Here is a 24,020-nt window from a genome sequence, read left to right on the forward strand (position 1 = left end):
TAATTTATTATAAAACTAATAAGTTATTATTAATAGTTAAACTAATAATAATAATAATATAATAATAGTTATTATTATTAGTTAAACTAATAATAAATTTTGGAGAGAAAAGATTTTGCACTGAGTTGATGGCTGAGACATCACCAAAATTCAAAGAACATAGAAGGAACAGATAGAAATTGCTGCCTTACACATTATTTCTTATAACAGATTAGAATTAGGAGAAGGAAACTAAGATTTCTACTTAATACCAGGCACGTCTCACTCCATATCTTATTTAAATTTGTAAGAGTAGAATTTACTAGGAAAAAACTTAATCGATTCATTTTATCTTTAACAGTGAAACTAGAACGTGAAGCTGAAGAAGAACGAATACGAAAGCACAAAGCAGCTGCTGAGAAGGCTTTCCAGGAGGGAATTGCCAAGGCAAAACTAGTCATGCGTAGGACTCCAATTGGTACAGATCGAAACCATAATAGGTGAGTTGTTAAACTTAATTTTTATCATCTTTTAGGGCTGCTGTATTGTTGCTAGTTAGTACTAAGTCTAGACAGGCTTCCCTGTTCGTGGATATTGGAAACAGAGTTGCTCATCACACATTTATTTGAATATTTACTGAGCCAAATGCTAGGGTTATGAAGTTAGATAAGACATGACCCTGTCCTCAAAGATACCACAGATATGAAGCTTAAATTATGGTGATAGGAGAAATGTAATCCTAATAGAAGTCTTTAAAAATGGTAAGATATTTTAAATGCATACATTGTGTGGAACCTAAAGTAGTGAAATATTAGAAGTTATAAAAATTACAGATATTAAGTGAATCTCAAATTCCCAAAATTTTAGTATTCTGTGCTTTACTTTAGGATTTGTATCTGCTGAATGTTCAGTGATATTCTGTAATCATCTTCCTCAACAATGAAGTCATCCTGTGCTCATGATCTTTCACTAACACATTAATATGTGGTTGTGATTTGTAGATACTGGCTCTTCTCAGATGAAGTTCCAGGTTTGTTCATTGAGAAAGGCTGGGTACATGACAGCATTGACTACCGATTCATCCATCACCGAAAAGACCGTGCAGACTCTGCTGATGAGGATTACTGTCCCCGTAGTATGTATATCTATTAGTTAGTTTACCCTGCTCAAGTAGGGTCAGTATTAAGACTGTCTTTCCTCTGTCACTTTTTTCACTTGCTAAATTTCTTTATTGCCTTCTTAGGTAGATTTATTTGAGTGAGGTGGGAAGATGTGAAATGCATAGCAGAAGGAAGGAAACTTAACATTTGATTATCGACTTTGTTCCAGGCATAGCGTGAAAAGATAAAGAACTTGAATATTAGGATATTTGGGTATTAGATTTATACAAGTAGTTTTCAAACTTTGTTCCTTGGAAGTCTCTTTGTAGGTACTTCAAGGGCTGGAATTGAGGTAAGGGGCCAAGAAGGCAGTTATGTGTCTTTTTCCTCCACTTTAAAAATTCATTTATTTAATATTTATGGAGCATCTCTTTATTTGCCAACCAATTTTTCATGTGCTGTGATACAAGATAGCAAACAAGACATAAAAGGTCCTGAATGTCAATTAACTAAAATTCTAGTGAGGAGAAACACAGCAAATATGTAACTAGAAATAAGTGACTGAGAAGGGTCATGAGGGGCACTGATAATGTTTTTTTTCTTGACTTGGGTTCTGGTTACATGAGTATGTTCAGTTTGTGAAATAGAAAAGTGTACTTTTCTAAATATATATATATATGTGTGTATATATTCTTTCTTGACCTGTACATAGATATGTGTGTGTGTGTATGTGTATGTGTGTGTGTGTATATGTGTATATATATATATTTCTCTTTTTTTCCCCCAAGAAAGAAATTAAAAGAAAAATTTTAAATTTAAAAATACCAGATGGTTAGGTTAGATCAAGTTTTCTCAGCCTCACTGTTGTTGACATTTTGGGCCAGATAATTCTTTGTAGTGGGGGGTTGTCCTATGTGTTGTAAGTGACTTAGCAGCATCCCTGACCTCTGCCCACTGGATGCCATTAGTGACAACCAAATGTCACCAGATATTGCCAAATGTTCCCTAGGAGGCAGCATGGCTTTCTGTTGAGAACCATTGCGTTAGATGGTACATAAACTTCCTTCCAGCTGTACTTTATATAACCTAATGAATATTGCTTCTCAGAAAGTAGTTTTCTTTCATTTTAGAGAAACTCATAACCCAAACTTTTAAACTCACAAAATCGTTAAATAAGGAAATTAGTATATAGCCCAAAACTTCAAATTTAAGGCATTTTCTTGTTGAATTACGTTATTTATTAGATTGTAGTACTTAGTAGAAAAGTCTAGTTTTGGTAGACTTTGTAAATACCAAGGTGAGGGCAGTAAATACGAAGTTAGGATCTTCAGACTTGAGAGAGATTCCAGTGGGATGAAGGACTGTGATTTTATAATGTGTCTCAAAAGCTTAATGGCTGTTTTCAGAAATCAGGTCCACACAGTTACAGCTCCCGGGAGAAGACTGGCATCTACATCCCTTCACTTCTAGAGCATCCTGGTGGATGTTGTTCCTTCATGTTTTCTAGTTCCAGCATGGCAGAGTTTCTTCAGAATTACCTGACTGAAAAGACTAAACAAGGTTATGTGTTAGTATTGTAGGGAAGATGCTGCAGGTTAAAGGGGAGAGAAGGGGAGCAGGGGAGAGAACCAATTGTAGAATTAGGTAAGGCCTCAAATACTGGCTTAAGATCTATCTATAGTAATGTCATATATTAGTATACAGGAGCTGGTTTACAAAAAAGTTAATCATATTTGACATTTGAAGCCTCCAGGGGTAAGTTTGTAGTAGTTTATATATTTCAGTTGTGTCTACTTCACTACAGATGCCTTTATGCTAAACATCACGTACAAGGAGCAGATTATTTATTTGCTCTGAGACATTTAGTCATCTCTCTGCATTCTATTGCAATAACTTGTGATACTCTTAAACTTTGCCTGTTCAGCTGTATAGAGAGCAACTGTCTCAGATAATGTGCTGTATGTAAGATGTTTAAGAGAAATTAGCATCTGTTGTACATGTGGATATATTTAATAGGCAGCATCTGTGTTATTGGTTGTTGAATTTGCACTGTGTACTGCTTAGGTTTGAAACTAGGAATTGAGTATGTATTATATTCAGCCTAATGTATAAATTTTTCTTAGGTAAGAAAGCAAACCTAGGGAAAAATGTAAGCACGAACACACAACATGGACCAGCTACAGAAATTGCTGTAGAGACCACTATACCCAAACAGGGGCAGAATCTATGGTAATGTGAGCATTCATCTGGCTGCTCTTTCTTTTTCTTTTTCAATGTTAAGAAAATAATTTATATAGTGAAAGCAGTGAGTTAGTGATTATCTGTTAAGAGCATTTTGTGTGATTTTGATTTCTTGGATATGTAAACTCATTGCTTTAAAAGCAGACTTGATTTTTTGATAAGAATATATCTGTTTGCTTTAAGGTTTAGAATTTTATTTTTTCCTTGTAATGTAACTTTGTATATTATATGGTAGATCTTACATAGCATTGGAAATGCCTTTCAGTCTGCTTGGGAATAGAAGTATTTAGGATTTTCATCTTTATTAAAGAATAAGGAATTGTAAATATAGCCATTAATCTTCCTTTGTGTCTATCCTGCTTTTAGGCAGGGAGCTAGGTTTTGAGAGGGTCCCTTCTACTTTTGTGATCGCATTAACTGCTTTAGCTGTGATCACCTTTAGTTTAATGACCTTTTGTCTTTTATTTTTTGATATAACTTTACTCTGTGAAAGGGATATGGACAAGTGTGCCTATTTACTTTATAAAATTTGTCTCATATTACATTTTATTTTTATTTATTTGTTTGTTTGCTTATTTATTTATTTGGGCCTGCTCTGAGCGGTATGTGGGATCTTATCTTAGTTCCCCGACCAGGGATCGAACCCATGCCCCCTGAAGTGGAAGCCTGGAGCCTTAACCATTGGACCGCCAGGGAAGTCCCCTCATATTACATTTTAGTAGGAAACATTGGCTCCAGTGTCGTAAGATAAAGTTAACATTAGGTCTCATGGAAACAGTAAATTGTTCTACTTCTGAGCAAGGTTGGAATTCTGCTTTCCCAACTCCCACCACCAACCCTAGATCCCTTTCTTAATGTTTGATTCTTCTCTTTTTTTTCAGAGTTAACGGGTTTTTTTTGGTTTTTTGTTTTTTGCCCCTACAGGTTTTTATGTGATAGTCAAAAGGAACTGGATGAGTTGCTAAACTGCCTTCACCCTCAGGGAATAAGAGAAAGTCAGCTTAAAGAGAGACTAGAGAAGAGGTAAGGGTTTTCATCTCGCTCCTCATATCTCCTCTTTAGCATTAGATATTATACATATCTTAGGGTTTTTTGTTGTTGTTGTTTATCCATAAAAGCTTAAGTAAAAATTTTAAAAGTCTATAACTCTTTTATGTTCTTGTTGTTTGGTATTTTCTTTTAAAATATTTATTTATTTATTTATTTTGGCTGCGCGGGGTCTTAGTTGCAGCACGTGGGATCTTTGCTGTGGCTTGTTTAGTTGTGGTATGCAGGATCTTTAGTTGTGGCATGCAGGCTTCTTAGAACTAAGTGGCATGCATGTGGGATCTAGTTCCCCGACCAGGGATCGAACCCGGACCCCCTGCATTGGGAGCATGGAGTCTTACCCACTGGATCACCAGGGAAGTCCCGTTGTTTGGTATTTTCTTTTTTTTTTTATTTTTTGGGTTTTTTTTTTTTTTTTTTTTGGTATTTTCTTGACACCTCATGCTTGTTTGGAAAAGTATGCTTTTAAACCATGTATATACAGGGTAGCAGGATTATTCATTGACTAACATGCCATACACCAGACTGAGAGCCTGATTGTAGTTAGGCAGCCTTGTAAATGCAGTTCCACATTGGTTGGTATTCAGAAGTATTCTGTTGGTATCCAGAGTAGCCCCAAAAATGAAAACAACCTAAATATTCATCAGCTGATGAATGGATAAACAAAATGTGGTATATCCGTAAATTCAGCCATAAAAAGGAACAAAGTGATGAAATATCCTAGAATGTGGGCAAACATTTTGCTGAGTCAAAGAAGCCAGACATAGAAAGGCCACATATTGTGTGATTTCATTTATATGAGACATCCACAATAGGCAAATTTATAGTCAGAAAATAGATTAGTGGTTGCCAGGGGATGAGGGATGGGAAGAACTGAGAGTGACTGCTAACCTGTATGGGATTTCTTTATGGAGTGATGAACATGTTTTGGAATTAGGTAGTTTTGATGCTTCTAAAATGTGAAAACCACTGAAAGTATAGGCTTTAAAATGGTGAGTTTAATGTTATGTGAATTATATCTCCAAGAGAAACCACGCAAACCTGCCTACAAAATTAGCATCAATATCAGTGCCATCTAGATTTGCTAGTGTCCCTTCTGTTCTAGCAGTTGTTTCTATCAAAGCTGGGATAGGTTTTGCCTTAAGGCCACCTTTAATATCTGCATGCTTTCATGCTGGAATTTAGGTTTAATTGAAGAGAGAAGGAAAATACTGTTCAGTACATACTCTGCAATTTTGAGACACTTTTGAGAGTGATAATGGGTACATCATTGGTTTTGGTCCACTGCTTAATGTATAAATGAATTAAAATTGTATTCAGAATCGTCCTGTCTTGATAACACTTAGATCAAAGAAGAAAATAAAGGGGAAATTATGTGGTAGAAGGCAATGAAAGCAGAATTCTTTATAAGAACACCAGTGAGACACAGTGAAGTTATAGTCAGAGGAAAATAATATTAAAACTCCTTATTATTAAGAATGAAAAGGGAACTTAGTACTTAACTTCGATGACCTTGAACATTAGTTTTTGGTGTAAGAAGCTAACAGTGAAGCTTATGGCCAATCCAGGGTAGAGAGTCTTATTAGAGTCTTTATTACTGTGACCTCAAAAGGTTAATCTTTAGTGTGAAAGTGAACTCTGAAGGTCCTTGTGTAGGTTTTCAGCTCAAATTCATGTTTCTTCTGTGAAGAATTCCAGGCAGACGATTTAAAGTTTGTCTCCAGTTGGTAGCAGTTTCTGGCAACTAACATAAGCAAATGCACACTCTCCCTGGAGGAGCATAACTTCAAACCAGGCCTCAAAGAATTTCCACAGATAAAATATCAAGAAACTCATGGTAAAAAAACAAAAACAAAAACAATAAAACCCAAAAAAAACCACACAAACCGGTTACCATGAATGAGAGCTAGGTAAAGAAACACACTTCAGGTACTGGAATTACCATATACAGAACAAAATGTGTGTTTTTTAAATGAATCAAGAATAAGAGAAATTTGAAATTTTGTGCGAGAAACATGAGACTATTAAACGAGAGATGAAAAGGATCTAAGTAAGTCTTCTAGAAATAAAACATGTCATTCAAGTAATTGAAATTAATAGACCGTTTTTTAAATGGTCTTTATTCCTCCTCCCCTTTGCCTCAACTTTTCTAGGTACCAGGACATTATTCATTCTATTCATCTGGCCCGGAAGCCAAATTTGGGTCTAAAATCCTGTGATGGCAACCAGGAGCTTTTAAACTTCCTTCGTAGTGATCTCATTGAAGTTGCAACAAGGTTACAAAAGGGAGGACTTGGTTATGTGGAAGAAACCTCAGAATTTGAAGCTCGGGTAAGAATATAAGGAAAACACCCTTTGAAATGTTACTCATGGAAACTCAATTTGGAATTGTTCCCTGATATTGTTCTTGACTTCCCTAGATGACCCTGGGAATCATATTTGCATTTGTCTTGAAAGACACATGTGGAACCCTAAATTCTCTATGTACATTATGATACTTTTCCTTTGTTATATTCTGCTGGTATCCAGGAAAATGTAATAGTTGGCTCAGAACCTTTGTTCAGAAAGAGCTTTACTATTAAGTTGAATGAAAACTAGTCCTGGAGTCTTAGTCATTATAACATTATTTAACCTATCCATTCCCATGTGATGCCTGTGCTATAAGGTATGAAACATTTGTGTATCCTGCTTTTGTTCATTCTCTATACTTGATCAGCTCAGTAGAGTTGTACTTGTGTTGGGCAGCACTCGTGCTGTTAAACAGGTACATTTCAGTGAAGGCACTTTTGTAGTCTTATCACTTACTGTTCAGAAGGACCCTTAAGTGTTATAGGTGAAACAGTTCAAGAGACCCCGTGTCCCACATTAGATTTTAGGTATCAAAGCTGGAGAAAAGATTGGAGAACACTGTCCATGAGTTATCACTGTAAAAATTTTTTTGTTAATTTTAAATAATAAAGTCCACATAACTCCACACATTAATATTTGTGAGTCTTTTCAAATTGATCATTTGCATTATAACAGTGTGTTAATAGTTGTGTGATTTTTATGAGCAGTTGAACCTCCCACCGCCCTCCAATTTTCCCTCATTTATAAATACTTTCCATTTCTTTTAGTCTTTTTTTTTTTTTTTTCAGAATCTAAATTTGGGCCTCGGGTCACCTACATGATCTTTTTTTTTTTTTTAATTTTTTATTTATTTATTTTTGGCTGCGTTGGGTCTTTGTTTCTGTGCGAGGGCTTTCTCTAGTTGTGGCAAGTGGGGGCCACTCTTCATCGCGGTGCGCGGGCCTCTCACTATCGCGGCCTCCCTTGGGAGCACAGGCTCCAGACGCGCACGCTCAGTAGTTGTGGCCCATGGGCCTAGTTGCTCCATGGCATGTGGGATCTTCCCAGACCAGGGCTCGAACCCGTGTCCCCTGCATTAGCAGGCAGATTCTCAACCACTGCGCCACCAGGGAAGCCCTCTTTTAGTCTTTAATGTCACTTTGGGGTACATAATAACGCATGGAGTTGATATGGTAAATCTTTTACTGCCAGACTTTTGTATTTCTATTTCTTTGCTATTAGAATTAACAAATTATATATGCATCTTATATATGTAACTTTTTTTCATTTGTCTGGTTATGAATTCTTGGCACATTCCCTGGGAAAAAGGTTTAAACATCTTTATTGTTCTTAAAGATTTTTTTTAGGAATTACTCAACTGAAAGAATTTTGCCTGTTTGAAATATTACGGTTACTTTTTTGTTTATTTAGCAAATATCTATCAATTGCCTACTTTGTGCCAAACCCAGGCCCACACCTTGCTAACGTTGGATTATCATCATTCTCTGTTTCTCTTTGTAGTTATAAAATGGTATTTTTTTAATTAGCATGTGTTGTGTGACTGAGAAGGTAGTTTCAGTCCTTAAGAGTATGATTTGGATCAAAGTGATTTAGCTTATGCTTCCTCATCCGTAAAATAAATGTGAGGCTTAGATGAGATCAAGTATGTAAAATGTATTATCTGGCTTATAGGTTGTAAGCTGTTAGGTTGGTAAATTTTTACTTTCCTTCTCAGTTTTTCTTTGCCTTGAGACCGTCATTTGCACGTAGTAGGCACTCAGTCACTGAGTGTATGAATGAGTTCAGTAACTTCCTTTAAGTAGAGCAAGTTTCAGCCTCCCATGGATCCCTTCATCAGGGAAATCCAAGTAGTCGGCTACTTTCAAATGCATAAGCCATCCATTGAACTGAGGAACCCAGTTAAATTAATGTTATGTGACCAATTTGGGTCTAGGTTGATTTGAATTTAATCGAGGATTGTCTGCTTTCATCTTTCTCTCTTGGCCTTTTTACTCAGTCTGGTTTTTAAATCATTTTCTGTAGGTGATCTCACTAGAGAAACTGAAGGATTTTGGCGAGTGTGTGATTGCCCTTCAAGACAGTGTCATAAAGAAATTTCTCCAAGGCTTCATGGCTCCCAAGCAAAAGAGAAGAAAACTCCAAAGCGAAGATTCAGCAAAGACTGAAGAGGTGGATGAAGAGAAAAAAATGGCAGAGGAAGCAAAGGTATTTAGCTAATGAAGATGTAGTTTCATGACTGCGTAGAAGTATGTGATCTGGTTTTGAAATTATCTAACCCTATGCTTTTTAGTTACATAAGCACTGTTCCCTAGCCAGTGTTTGATCTTTATCACTTTCTCCAAATATTGTAGTTTTCAAACTGGTCTGTGGAGCACAGCCCTGCCTGTAGAGCTGGATAGTGTGTCAGAGTCCCCCCTCCCCCTTTACCAGAGCTAATTCCTCTTTTTAAAAGGTGGTGGTTTTTAAATTTTTAAGAATTGTAAAATGTACATAATGAACAACTTAGCCACTTTTACATGTATGTTTCTATGTCATTAAGTACATTCACGTTGTTCTGCAACTATTACTACCATCCGTCTCCAGAATTTTTTTATCTTCCCAAAGCAAAACTATGCCCTTTAAACACTAAACTACCCATTTCACCCTCCTGCCCAATCCCTGGCAACCATCATTTTCTTTCTGTGTCTATGAATTTGACTACTCTAGGTACCTCATATAAAGTGGAATCATACTGTATTTGTCCTTTTGTGACTGGTTTATTTAACTTCTTCAAAGTTATCTACATTGTAGCATATGCCAGAATTTCCTTCCTTTTTAAGACTGAGTAATATTCCATTGTGTGTATAGGCCACATTTTGTTTATTGGTCCATCAGTGGACACTTGGGTCACTTCCACCTTTTTTTTTTTTTTTAATAAATTAATTTATTTTTGGCTGCGTTGGGTCTTCGTTGCTGCACGTGGGCTTTCTCTAGTTGCAGCGAGCAGGGGCTACTCTTCGTTGCAGTGCTCTGGCTTTTCATTGTGGTGGCTTCTCTTGTTGCAGAGCACGGGCTCTAGGCACGCAGGCTTCAGTAGTTGGTGCGCAGGCTCGGTAGTTGTGGCTCTCGGGCTCTAGAGCGCAGGCTCAGTAGTTGTGGCGCACAGGCTTAGTTGCTCCACGGCACATGGGATCTTCCTGGACCAGGGATTGAACCCATGTCCCCTGCATTGGCAGGCGGATTCTTAACCACTGCACCACCAGGGAAGTCCCGAAGGTTGTCCTTTTTGACCAAGCTTGAAGGTTCGGGAGGGATGGGGTGCACATGGAATAGTGAGGGAGGACGGGCACATCCACTTAGCCAGCCATGTCAGCTGAATCAACTCTGGTGATCAGTAGGATGACAGACATCACAGTCAGATTACCCTCACATCCAGCCAGTAATGCTGCTGTGAACATGGGTGTACAAATATCTGTTCTAGTTCCTACTTCAAATTCTTTTTGGTATATACCCAGGAGTAGAATTGCTGCATCACATAGTAATTCTATTTAATTTTTTTGTGGAACTGCCATAATGTTTTCCATAGCAGCTGCACCATTTTACATTCCCACCAGCAATGTACAGGGGTCTTAATTTCTCCACATCCTTGCCAATACTTGTAATTATCTGTCTCTTTTATAGTAGCTGTTCTAATGAGTGTGAAGTGATACCTTGTGGTTTTGATTTACATTTCCCTAATAATTGGTGATGTTGAGCATCTTTTCATGTGCTTATTGGCTACTTATCTTTTGGGGGAAATGTCTTTCTGAGTCATTTGGCTATTTTTAAATTTTTTTGTGGGGGTGGGGTGGGGAGATGTGTGGATTCCTTATATGTTCTGAATATTAATCCTTTATCAGATACACGATTTGCAAATATATTCTCCTATTTCGTGAGCTGCTTTTTCAGGTTTTTTTTTTTTTTTTTTAGCCGTGCCGAGCAGCACGTGGGATTTTAGTTCCCTGACCAGGGATTGAACCCGTGCCCACTGCAGTGGAAACGCAGAGTCCTAACCACTGGACCACCGGGGAATTCCATGCTTTTTCATTCTGTTGATGGTGTCTTTTGATGCAAAAAGTTTTAAACTTCGATGAAGTTCAGCTTACGTATTTTTTCTTTTGTTGCCTCTGCTGTTGGTGTCAAATCCAATGTCATGAAGCTTTCCCCCTGTATTTTCTTCTACAAGTTTTATAGTCTGAGCTTTTACATTTAGATCTTTGATCCATTTTGAGTTAATTTTTGTATATAGTATAAGGTAAGGGTCCAACTTCATTTTTTTGTATGTGTAAAATCCAGTTTTCTGGTTTTTTTAATTTTAGAAGTAGCTCATTGTAAGTAAATCAAATGTGAGAGGTAGATATAATATGAGACAATTCCCATTTTAGTTTCACCACACACACCCCCCCCCCACAAGGATATCACTCTTTAATAGTTTGACGTGTTTCTGTGTATATACAAAGATAGTTTTGTTGGATTTTTACAGAATGGAACCCTCTGCATAATATTCTGCAGTTTTTCACTCATCAGCATATCCTAGGCATCTGTCCTCTCTCTCTATCGGTCCGTATAGATCATCCTGGTATTATTTGGGTTTTTTTGGTTGTTGTTGTTTTGTTTTTTTAACATCCTAATTCCTTATTGATGAACATTATGCTGTCTCTGGTTTTTCTTTTTTAGGATAATTAGCAGCTCCATTTTTTTCTGTTTTGTGTATTCGATTTCTGCTTAAGATTACTTGTGAAGAAAAGAATTTGAAAACACTACATTAAGGGAGCTGTCTCAGCCATTTTCCAGTGGAATACTTTCCCTTGTTTTTGACTTCCCTCCCTCCCTCCCTCCTTTCCTTTCTTTCACAAACATCTGGTAAAGGCTTGCCTGTGCCAGTCATTGTGCAAAAGTCTGGGGGTTTTGGTCATAAGTAGAAGCCAGAAGTCCTTGCTCTCAAGGAACTCTGAGTGTGAGAGATGGTTGGAGTAGAGTGACAAGTATGGTGAGAAAGAGCAGTGCTTGGCTCTCCTGTGAGGGATACCAGGGCAACTTAGAACTTCCCAGAGAGGAGAATCTATCAGCTGGATTTTTGAAGAACAGGTAGAAATTAATTAGGTTGTGGAAGGGGGGGGTGGGCATAATGTTTGTTAGATTGAGCTGAAATTGCCTTCTCATCATTGACAGCTGGTACTTGTTTTGCCCTCTGAGTTTGCACAGAATGCGTTTACTCTCTAAAGCTCCTCCGGTAGTTGTACACAGTTGTCATGTTCCCCCTGGGTTTCTTCCTGAGGCCAAGAGTGATACGTGATACAAGAAAGAACATTTTGGGTGAGAGGTGAGTAGAGAACTAAGATTCAGTTAGATAAACGTTTAACTATTAATTCATGGCATAGACTGAGATTTCACACACATAAAGTCTTTATTGAATTTGTTACAATATTGCGACTGTTTTATGTTTTGGATTTTTGGCCAGGGAGATATGTGGGATCTTAGCTCCCTAACCAGGGATGGAACCCAGGCCCCCTGCATTGGAAGGCGAACTCTTAACCACTGAATCGCCAGGGAAGTCCTAGTATTCTTCTTGATGTGATCTTTCCTTGCCATTTCTTGACTCATAACATTTTTCTTCTCATTGGGAACTAGTAGCTGTAGAGTTCTCATTTAAGTTCTTTTTTAGTATTCAACCCCATAGCGAAGTAACCTCTTTTTAGCTTGTCATATGAGATGATTCTTAGATTGATTGGGGAGGAAAATATGAGCACTTTGCAGATTTAACCTTGAGGCCCAGACACATAGTACACAAATGGAAAACATGGAAGAGTTTCTTGGAAAATCAATTAGGCTGCCTACTAAGTAGTTCAACAATGTTCTCCATTAAAATGGCATTATGCCCTGCAGTTCCCCACCGAAGGTCAGCCTTGCCACAGCTCTGAAATTTTCCACTGTCCTTTGCTTTGAAGGTTTCCACTTAGCATGGGCCAGGGTTTTTTCAACTGGCACTAGGTTGTTGCATGAGCTAATATCAGTCCCTAATCTGTGCTTCAGTTTCCTTATTTGTAAAAGTAGATTATCTCTCAAATCCCTTTTTGTAATAGTCAATTATTTCAAATATTTAATGTTTATTTCATTTTCTTGCATTAAATGGGAAAGACGTTGTATAATTTGGCCAAATCCTGGGTTCTGTTAGGCTCTCTGTTTACTTTGGATGCATTTGTCCCTGATTATCTGTTTTTCCATTTTAAACTTTCTTTTATGGAAGAATATGGTCTGAAGCCTCATTATATTCTTGCCAAGATATGTTGTCTTTTTACTGTTAGGTAAAGGGATTAATGGTGACTTGCACATAAGGTGGCTTCCCCTTGATTTTGTTATACGCACTTCTACCACTTCTAACTAGGTCCCAACTTTATTTAAATATGCTAAAGAATTTGACTTTTTCATCAGAGTAGTGTGTCCAGCTTCCCAGCAGTACTGCAAAACAGAGTATTTACTTGATGCTACCGTGTTGTATGTCAAAACTTTATCTTGCTGCTGTTCCTGTGTTTTTAAAAAGTCTTCGATATGGTGGGGTGTTTTTTTTTGTTTTTTTTTTTAATGTTCTGGACTGGAATTTTGTGCAGTGGGAGGAGAGTTAAGATGTTCTTTAAAATCTGAGTGCCTGTTGTTTTCACCCTCGAAGTTAGAGGCTAGCTGGAGACGAGGCTGGTCTAGATGGATAACTCAGTGGATAGAACAGGATCTAATGTATAATGCCAGGAGCGTTGGATTGGGGATCGGGAGACCTGGCCCTAAATTGCTGTGAGACCTTGGGCAAACTTTCTTTTCATGAAAAATAATAAATGAACATTACACACATGTGCACAGACATTCATAGCAGTGTTTGTTATTCAGCATAGTCAAAAAGCAGAAACAATCCAAATGTCTGCCAGCTGATGAATGGATAAACAAAATGGATGTATTACTCAGCAGTTAAATGGAGTGAAGTGCTGTTATGTGCTGGGATGTGGATGAAGCTAGAGAGCATTATGCTCAGTAAAAGAAGCCAGTCACAAAAGGCCACATGTTATAGGAAATGTCAGAATCGGTAAATCTATAAAACAAAAGAAGATTGTGGTTGCCTAGGGCCGGGGAAGTGGTGGGTTAGGGGAGGGAATGGGGAATGACAAGGTTTCTTTTTTGGGTGATGAAAATGTTCTAAAATTAAGATTATGTTGATAGTTGTACAACTCTGCAAGTATATGAAAAGGCATTGACTGTACACTTTACAGGGGGAACTTGTTATCGATAGTATATAAATCATATCTCAGTAAATCTGTTTTTAAAATGAGGCTAAATAAGCTTATTCTCAAGATCTTTTCCAGTTTTTTTTTAATATATATAAATTTATTTTATTTATTTATTTTTGGCTGTGTTGGGTCTTCGTTGCTGCGTGCGGGCTTTCTCTAGTTGCAGCGAGTGGGGGCTACTCTTCATTGTGGTGCGCGGGCTTCTCACTGCGGTGGCTTCTCTTGCTGCGGAGCACGGGCTCTAGGCGCGCAGGCTCAGTAGTTGTGGCGCACGGGCTTAGTTGCTCTGAGGCGGGCTTAATTGCTCTGAGGCGTGTGGGATCTTCCTGGGCCAGGTCTCGAACCCGTGTCCCCTGCATTGGCAGGCGGATTCTTAACCCCTGCGTCACCAGGGAAGCCCCTCTTTCAGATTTTTGTTTGTTTCTTTTAATGAGGCCACATGTGCTGGGTGCTCAGATTTTATAATTTATAGGAAATAAGTAAAAAGCAGTACTGTATACTGATGATTTTTTTAATGCTTTTGTGCATCTGACTGTCCACTAGAGGACAGCAAAGCCCATTTTAACCATTCCCTGGCTAATTGAGTGTTCTTAATAACACTCTTTTAGGAACCGAACCTAAAATTCTTAACTATATATTCCACTGAATGAAGAGATTTGCGTTATTACAGTAAGAGAATCTGTGGTACCATGTGTCAGCTCTCCATTACATTAGGGGAGAAGACCCGCAAGGCACCTGTGATTGTAGATCTTACATCCTACTGAGGAGCTCTGAAAAGGGAAGGAAGGAAATTGTATTTCAGAGGCAGATGTTGAAATATCTGCACTGCAGGTTGGAGTAAGGAATGAGTCAGTTTCCATTAGAACTTTAGCAGCCTCTTAAATAGATTTTTTCGATGTGTTTGTTACTTATCCTTGTTATTCATAAATTTATACACACAAGGCTCTCAGTGGTTCTCTGTTTCTGTAGGAAAGAGAAAGGACAGCCTTTGGTCCCCTCCCTGAACTCTCACACCACAGCTTCAGAAGTAGCTCAACTGTCTTTGTCCCTTGGCAGCTCTATTTCAAAGCCTGTGGCCTTCCAGGGATAACGGGCCTTTCTTATAGAAGGAAGACTGTTACTTAAAATAGGCTTTTTGCCTAGTACAGGGCAGTGAAACCCAGCAGTGCTGTTGTCAGTTAGCTAGAGCTAGCCAGGTTGTATAATAAAAGTAGCCAGCATGGCTAACTTTAGTTCAGTCATGACTGAGTTAAGCAGTATGACCTCCACAAGGTAGATGAGAGTGAGATAACCTAGTCTCTCAGCTTCTGGTGTACTGCTGAAGCTTTACCTTGTCCAGCTCTGTTGTACTTTCTGACTGTCTGAGAATGATGGTCCCCTATAATGGCATTTGTTTACGTGGATGCTCACCTCATTGTTCAGGCTTTTTTAGTGCTTTGAAAACATCCCAAAAAATCACCTCTTAATTAATAAAACAGCAATACAAATAAATGAATTATCCTAAAATGGCATTTTTGTTCCTCCTCAGAATGTATATTTTATAGAGGGAGGGTTGAAAATTCCTAATTACATTTTTCTCCATCCTCTTTTACTTTGCTAATTCTAAATTAATTTGCATTTTCTGATGATGAGCGGAGGCAGTGTGGATTATGCTGAGAGTAACTGCCCTGAATGAAATCAGGCCAACCCCTGGGACTTTACAAATTTCACTTAAGTTAGAAGTTGGTGATAAAGTCAAGAGAATATTTCATATCAGTACTTAATACTTTTAAGGATTGTAGAATGCTTTATAGATACTATTTACTATTTCTAGGCCCTGTAATCTGGGACTATGGTACATATTAGTGCAGAAACTGATAATCTTACTGACCAAGCTACATGACATTGTTGCATACTAGCATTATTTACACAGTACAAGTGTTCCTGCTTTTAAATGACACTGAATCTTTAAGTGAATTTCACTAGAAGAGACCTGTTTCTAGTCATTTCCCCCTCCTTGAATTCTTTGTGTGACCTCTGGCAACTTTTTTCCACCCTTCCAAGCCTTGGTTTCTTCTGTAAGATAAGTGGGTTAGACTGGAGGAGCTCTAGGAGGTGAACGTATCGGGATGCTCTCGTATCTTTACCTAGTTGCAGTCCTCTCTCAGTGTATACTGTCAGTATTACGTGAAGAATCCACATTTCATGTCTTTGAAGTCATTGTAGTAATGCTGGCCTGGTTTGGTCTCTGTTTAGGTCGCATCTGCTCTGGAAAAATGGAAGACAGCAATTCGTGAAGCTCAGACTTTTTCCAGAATGCATGTTCTACTTGGGATGCTTGATGCCTGTATCAAATGGGATATGTCAGCAGAAAATGCTAGATGCAAAGTTTGTCGAAAGAAAGGTATATTTAAATCAGAGTTGCTTATCTGAGTGTATTAGGCACTAGGACTTCCATTTCCAAGATCTTTTATCCCTCAAGAATTCTGTGTACACAACTTTTAAATGTGGTGGTGGTGGTGGTCCAGATTTTACCTTCTCCTGAAAGTCCATAAAATGCTAGTCTTTAAAGTCACACTCTCGCAAATCACAGCAGGCCCTTTGTGCCTCAGTTTTGAGTATAAAATAAGAGCAGTTGATATTGCCAATCCTTAGATTTTCTATAGGGAACAAATTAGTTTTAACTAAAATTTTAAATCTCTCTTATTATCTCTGAATTTTAGTCATCCATGAAGTAAGGTGGGTGCTACCAGTAGAGGGCAGTATTTGAACATCGTGAAGAATAGTCGGATTTGGACCTTCTGGCATGGAATCCTACAGAGCGAAGCATTTGGACTGTTTAATGCTGAGAACTTTTAGAGCCCCATTATGTGTAAAAGGAACTAGATGGCTGAAAGCCCCCCCAGTGGTTGACTTCTCAGTGGCTAAAGCTGTTTTGTGATTTACTTTACAGGGATGAAAAGACCTATGTAAAATCATTCAGTTGCTCTAAAAACTGATGTAGAATGAAGGTTGGAGAGGGGAAATGATCATTTAAATTGGTTTGGTGTATTTTCAAATGTAGGGAAACCGAATGGTTTAGGGGAACCATATGAGTTGGGAAGCATTTGTGTGGTCGGGGAGGAGGAGGAAGGGCAGAAAATGTAATACTTCATGGGAGATTCGTCTCTTAGGGGGACAGGGGCAGCAAAAATCTCCTGCTACTGCTTGATTTTTTGCTATCTCCTAGTAAATGTTAACTGTCGTCTTCCAGCCCGGAGTAGATGTTGGGATATAAGTTAGAAGACCTGAACCCTAGATTACCTATAGTCTAGTTAATGCTACATTTCTTTTCAGAAGATGACTGCGTTTTTTAAAATGGGGTAGCAGTGTACTAGAATGTTTGCTCTTCCATCGGGTTAATCGAGGCTGAGCAGCTCTTCCTTGCAGCTCACTGACCACTGCCACACTCCTGCAGTGCTGTACAAGTTCATCTCCTTGCAGGTGAGGATGACAAGCTGATCTTGTGTGACGAGTGTAATAAAGCCTTCCACCTGTTTTGTCTGAGGCCGGCCCTCTATGAAGTACCAGATGGTGAATGGCAGTGCCCAGCCTGCCAGCCTGCCACTGCCAGGCGCAACTCCCGTGGCAGGTGAGAATTTCTTCTTTTAAAAACAAATAAATTAATAAATAGCTGTTATACTTGAGCTTCAGTTATTCAAACTGAATGATGCTGAGGACCTGTAAGTTCGTCTTTTGTGTGCAGAGCCCCATCATTTAAGGTATTACAGTGGGGGCTCAAAGGGCTCTGATTTAATTTTAGCTTAATTGTCGACATTTCTAGTTTTCATTACCAGCCGTGTTTTATGTCTTCTTGGTCATACGTTCTTCTCAAATAACATATCCTTTGTCTTTTGCTTCCACTTTGCCCACTTCTTAATTTGTGATGACTTCTGCAGCCAGTCACTGCTAAAAATCCTGAAACGCATTGCCTTCCTTACCTGTACCTACTCTTTTCCTTCCTTAGCATGATTAGAATTTTGATGTCAACTTGGTGTCTTCCTCTCCCCTGTCTCCCTATTCATTCACTTGCCAGATGTTATCAATTCAGTGTCTAGATGTCTTAATGAGTCAGCGTCCTGCTGTCCATTCCCCATGGTCCCTGCTGTCATTTGGCCCTCTTCCATCTCTCATCTGGGCTCCTTCAGTGGCTTCTCAACTCTGCCTCATATCTTCCTCCCTCTTATCCATCCAGCTTTTGTGGTGATACCAGAATGGTTTACATAAGACAAAGATTTGCTTATGTCACTGTCCTGTTCAAAAACTTCGATCTTCCCCTTGTCTCTAGAATCAAGTCCAAACTCCCTAGCCTAACTTTTGAGACTCTTATTATATAATACTAGCTGATGTTTTTATGAGCCCTTGTTCCCATATTTGTGTGCTTGTTACAGGCTGTTCATTGTGCATCCTTGCCTCTTGTGCTTTCCTCCCAGCTGGGAATATTCCCTGTCCCCAGAACTCCCACCTGGCTAAACTGACCATGGCCTACCTAAAATTTCACTGCTTTTTGGAAACATCCTTAGGATTAATTGTTCCTCCTCTGTGTTCCAATTCAGCTTTCCATGTCCAAAGTTGTTTTTTGATGCATCTTGCCTTTTTGGTCAGTTTTATCCACGGCTGTCTTCCTATGAGATTGTTTCTGCCCTGAGAGTAGAGGTGGTGCTTTGTTCTTCATCCTCATCCCAGTAAGGCCAAACATAGGGCCTTGTAAAGAGGAGACGCCTAATGTTTGCCAAAGTTAATAACGTTTTCCACGTTGAAATTTGAGGTTGTAGAAGAGCAGCTTGTAAGCAGTCTGGCTTGGTGTCTCTTTGAAAGGTCAGAGCTGTTTGATCCTGACCCTGCCTAACAGCATTACTCGGTTATTTCTCACTCCATTCCAGCTACACTTAGAGAGATGAGGCTGCTGCTCTGAAATGGTGAGGCTTTGGACCAGCTGTTCTGAGCTGGGATTACCAGTGCTTTGATGTTATGGTCATCTGCAAGCTGTTTCAGCTCCTGGAAGGGGGCCATCAAGGTGGGGTAACACCTGTCTGGGCTGTTTATCCTTTCAGTCCACCCCGGCACTGGGGACAACTTTTAATACCTGAAATGTTACATTATCTGGCTGTTTTTGTGAGACAGAAGGAACAGAGTTTTGTTTTGTGTGTTGAGGGGTGGGGTTGCATTTTGGTCTTGGTTTTTGCTGCCATTAGTATCGTAGCCAGAGGGTTTGGGGCCTGATAGAGGAGACACTCTGTTAAAGCTTAGGTTTTCATTCTGCTTCCTGTGTCCTGGCCTAGATTCAGGTTCCCTCCCCTTAGCATGAAATCTGTCTAGTCTGTGAAGAGGGAAAAGTTGCCGCAATTTATGTGGGACTTTACCTTTCTTAGGACCCCTTTGGCCTAGATCCGTGTTCTCTACAAGTGTCTTTCCCCCCACAGGAATTATACGGAGGAGTCTGCCTCTGAGGACAGCGAAGATGATGAGAGCAATGAAGAGGAAGAAGAGGAGGAGGAGGAGGGGGAGGAAGATTATGAGGTGGCTGGTTTGCGACGTAAGTATTCAGTTTGCTTTCATAGTTAACCTCACAGTCTTCTAAGCTGACTTGGAAAGACTGGGTTGGCGGTAGATAACCCAACAAGGCCATCGTGCCATCTTTTTTTCACAAGTTGTGGTGGAGGGGCGACTGCTGCCATGTTTTAAATGGGTTTTCAAGATGCCAGTTAACTACCTTCCTAGTAGGAGGTTGGGTGGCTTGGTCTCAGAACATCAAACTATGGCAGATCCACTTGGTCCAAGATTTCATGGAATTCAAGGCCCCAGGTCTGTTTATGACGGGTCTGCTGGTTCTGAGCCCCTCAGTGTGAGGATGGGGTAACGAGGGTCTAGGCCCATGCTGTCTCTTGCAGTTCTTTTGGCCTCTGGTGCAGTGTTGCTTTTAAAGAAGTTGTTTTTTCCTGTGGTTACAGTGGTTCTTCTCTTCCCTGTAGTGTGCAGGGCTGTAGATTTGCTAGTTGAAAAGAGAAGACTTTTTTCCATGGTTTAGGCGTAGTTGTTAGAAAGGTTCAGATCTGTTTCTCTCTAGATGTCAGTAGGGGGAAAAGGCCTCATCACTTAAGCTCACCTTGTTGACTCAGTCTCTCATGTTCATTTTTCATGAGGCTTTGAGAGTCGTGTCATTTTTGTTAAACCTTACGTCCTGCAGTCGAGCCTTTTAACAGGCTCCCTTTTTGCAAAATATACCCTTCTTTGTAGGTTAATACAAATATAAGATTTTGAATGAGCTTTTCAAGAGAGGTACGGTTCCCAAGATCATAACTCCCTGGACAGTCGTACTTGGTGGAAGGAGAGAGAGGATGTTTGGCACACCTGGTCCTTAGTGTACTGGCGCTGTCAAAACCTGAGGGCTTTGGGCTTGCACCCCTGCTACTGTCTTCTCCGATCCTGCAGGGTTTTAATTTGGGACACCTACACTTCTCTCATTCCTCTAGGGCTCCTTTTGTTTTTCCCAAGGCATGATTTTTCAAGTCTCTGGGTAAGGAGACAAGTAGTCCATTAACCCTGCATTACAGAGAGACCACAGAGTACTGCCAGAGTCGTGATTTGGATGCATGGTTGTCTGGGAACAGATTCTAACTATAGCAATGGACTGATTTTGTTTATTTTCCAAGTAATGGTTGCTTTCCACTTTCAAGTTATTTCTCTCTTTCCAGGGACTTGTTCCCTCTCCAGGTTTCTAGGGCCTTGTCTACCAAAAGGATCCAGGAAGTGTTTGGTACTTCAGAGCCTCTTGTCTACTCTGCCTTGTAGGCCACCAAGCACGTGGTTCCCTAGTGCAACTCGAGGCCCTGGGCCGGTGGCTGTTCTCTGCATCCAGCATTTCATCCTTGGCATCAGCTCCTTACCCTCTCTTCCTCGCCTAGTCTTTCAACTTAGAGAACCTAAAATAGTCAGTGAGGGGTCATCATGGTCTGGAAGTAGAATATAAAACATTGTTTACTGATTCTCTGTATCAGTGCCTCTGTATACCCCTATCTGTGTCCAAATTGCCCCTCCCCATTTTCCAGGGGAAAATTTGCTTAGTGGAGCAGCCTTGAGCTAATCCTGATGGAGCATTGTTTCCTGAAGATTATTGAGAAATGTTGGTTTGTCTGACATTGAGCGCCTGTTGTAAACCTGAGAAACAGGCAGCCTCGGGTGCCTTTGTAGTTTTTTATTCTCTCTTGGGGGATCCCGGGCAGGGCTCTTGTGGAAGTGGCCAGGCCTACTGTCTATGGTTTTTAGAAATTGCAGAAAGCAGGACCGGGCTAGCCTTAAACTGGATTCAATGAGGCAGACTTCACATAAGTATTTTACATAAGTATCAGCTTTTCTCTGAAAAGATTGTGGTGGTGAGTATAGGATAACTCTGGAAATTATGAAACAGGATCCGTTCCACACTCAGATTCCATCTTACATGTAAATACATGCATTCTCAGGCTGAGCTTGGGCTGAAGGAATCCCCAGGCAGACCCATCAGCAAGTGGCTTTTTCTCCTAAGTGAGTCAGTTTACAATTGATCCCTTCCAGGCCCTCATTCCTGAGAGTAACTGAACAGGGTGGGGACAGAGAGTGGACGTACTAAAGGAACTGGCCTTCTGAAGAGACTCTTAAAAGGTCTTTGGCAGTTGATGAAAAGTATCCATTCTTCCATCTGCTACTGCTGCCCTTAAAGTGTCCTGTGAGGTCGGCAGGAGACGGATAGCAAGAGCACCTCCTAACCAAAGGAAGCCATTGCTTTGCTTGTCCAGAGTATCACCCCTTCCATGGGCATGCTCCCTTCATCCTCAGGTCTGCTGTGAATGCATATTTTTTATTTCAGTGAGACCTCGAAAGACTGTCCGGGGCAAGCAGGGTGTCATCCCCCCTGCAGCAAGGCCAGGCCGACGACCAGGTAAGAAGCCGCATCCTACCAGGAGGTCTCGGCCGAAGGCACCACCTGTAGACGAGGCTGAGGTTGATGAGCTGGTAAGAATTATTTATCATCTGCTCTCTAGCGTTTCTGGTTCGTATCCCCCACTCCAGCATTAGGAATTCAGCAGGCAACAGGTGGGAGCCTCCCCTCTGCTCCCTCCTCCCTAACTTTGGAGACTGATGAGGCAGATGGATGGGCCTGTAGGCAAACGAGGCAGCAGGCCCTCCGGGAACAGCTATGTCCGGCATTCCCCTGCTGCAGCCTGCAAACATCTCTAGTTAACAGGCAGCCTGTGACTTGTTAAGGATTTTAAAATAGTATCCATGTGTCTCCCATGGCTCAGAGGGGCTGGGTCTCCGTTGTGGGAATGTCAGCAATGTTGGAGCCTCACTTACTCTTGGGTCTTCTGCTGACAATTGTCATGGGAGGGACATTACCCTCCCCTCTGCTCCTCAACCAATGTAACTTTAGTGGTTTTACTTTAGGTTTCACTTGAAGTTTAAAGAACAGAAAGAGGCTCTTGAAAACTTGCTTCTTTTGACAGATTAAATTGGAGTTGGAGGTGGGCTGGAGGCATAAAGCAAGCCGTTAGGGTGCTCAAAGGGCATTGCAGGCACCTCCTGTGTGCCTGGCCCTAACCCCTTCAACTCTGCCCCTACTGCTGTGAGTCACGGCCTGTTCCTGCCACCTGGAAGGGAGGCGCGCCCCTTTCTCTTTCGCCACTGAGCTGCTGCAGGCCTGCAGGGGAGAGCCCAGGAAAGGAATTGTACCTCTTGCTTTTCTTCCCTCTGACACCCCACCCCCACAAAATCGGCTGTGGGTGGTCCCCATAACCCACCTGGCTTTCTGCAGTTGCTTGTTTAAACTCATCCACAGTGTGACCGTAATCCCAGGTCCATCTGCTCTCAGAGGGCTAGCGTCCTGGCAACAGTGGCCCTCTAGCTGGCCCCTGGCAGGACTGCTGTAATACAGCAACTGCTGCGTGTCCTCCACGGCTTCGCTCACCGTCCGCCGGGGCGGAGGCAGGTGGGCTCGTGCCCCCTGCTGAGAGCGCTGCCCGCCTGCAAGTCAGATGATTTTGACCGTCTCTGCTCCGAGAAGATGATTGACCTTTTTTTTTTCTGTGTTAAGCAGATATATGCGTTTCCTGCCCTGTCCACTCTTCTTTTCTCAGACCTGTAATAACATGTCGTCTTTCTTTGGCGCCAGGTACTTCAGACCAAGCGGAGCTCCCGGAGGCAAAGCCTGGAATTGCAGAAGTGTGAAGAGATCCTCCACAAGATCGTGAAGTACCGCTTCAGTTGGCCCTTCAGGTGAGCTCCGTGGCCTCAGGCGCAGGGGAGTAGGGCCAACCTTGCAGCTGAACCCCGAGGACACATCTCAGTGGCAGGGAAATGAGCCTCCAGACTAGCAGAGCCCGCTCTGAGTGCAAGCGAACACACTTGCTCTGCCTGCCAGTGGGCTGGTCTCAGCAGGGGGGGCGTTCTGGGGCTGGTGGTTTGATAACAAGGTTTCTGTCCATTGGATTCAGTGCTGCGCTGATCTCCCCATTCGGTTCTTCTCCACAGGGAGCCCGTGACCAGAGACGAGGCTGAGGACTACTATGACGTGATCACCCACCCTATGGACTTCCAGACAGTGCAGAACAAATGTTCCTGTGGGAGCTACCGCTCTGTGCAGGAGTTTCTTACTGACATGAAGCAAGTGTTTACCAACGCTGAGCTTTACAACTGCCGAGGCAGCCATGTTCTAAACTGCATGGTGAAGACAGAACAGTGTCTGATGGCTCTGTTGCATAAACATCTTCCTGGCCACCCATATGTCCGTAGGAAACGTAAGAAGTTTCCCGACCGGCTTGCTGAAGATGAAGGGGACAGTGAGCCAGAGCCCGTTGGACAGTCCAGGGGACGAAGACAGAAGAAGTAGAGAGGCAGGGGCCCTGGTAAGGGAGCTGAGGTTGGGGGAATCGAGGGAGAGAGCGAGGGAGGGGGGAGGGAGGCGAGAGAGGAAGCTGGAGAAGACGTGGAAGGGAGGAGGTCACGGGGAGCCCAGGAATGC

General features: G+C 41.0%; 1 protein-coding gene across 2 annotated transcripts in view; it reads left to right on the forward strand.

The window, feature by feature from the left end:
- Nucleotides 1–24,020, forward strand: part of BAZ1B (bromodomain adjacent to zinc finger domain 1B) — a 67,957-nt gene that overhangs the window by 42,257 nt on the left and 1,680 nt on the right. For both annotated transcript variants that reach the window (XM_059895834.1, XM_059895835.1), the window contains 12 exons: nt 341–479; nt 981–1,114; nt 3,203–3,308; nt 4,245–4,343; nt 6,521–6,698; nt 8,739–8,921; nt 16,244–16,391; nt 17,471–17,618; nt 19,450–19,562; nt 21,870–22,015; nt 23,172–23,275; nt 23,531–23,904. In XM_059895834.1, coding sequence (XP_059751817.1) covers nt 341–479; nt 981–1,114; nt 3,203–3,308; nt 4,245–4,343; nt 6,521–6,698; nt 8,739–8,921; nt 16,244–16,391; nt 17,471–17,618; nt 19,450–19,562; nt 21,870–22,015; nt 23,172–23,275; nt 23,531–23,888 — 1,856 coding nt within the window. In that variant the 3' untranslated portion in view covers nt 23,889–23,904. The remainder of the gene's footprint in view (nt 1–340; nt 480–980; nt 1,115–3,202; nt 3,309–4,244; nt 4,344–6,520; nt 6,699–8,738; nt 8,922–16,243; nt 16,392–17,470; nt 17,619–19,449; nt 19,563–21,869; nt 22,016–23,171; nt 23,276–23,530; nt 23,905–24,020) is intronic.

Source organism: Balaenoptera ricei, chromosome 15 (genome assembly GCF_028023285.1).
Source record: "Balaenoptera ricei isolate mBalRic1 chromosome 15, mBalRic1.hap2, whole genome shotgun sequence".
NCBI classification, from domain to species: Eukaryota; Metazoa; Chordata; class Mammalia; order Artiodactyla; family Balaenopteridae; genus Balaenoptera; species Balaenoptera ricei.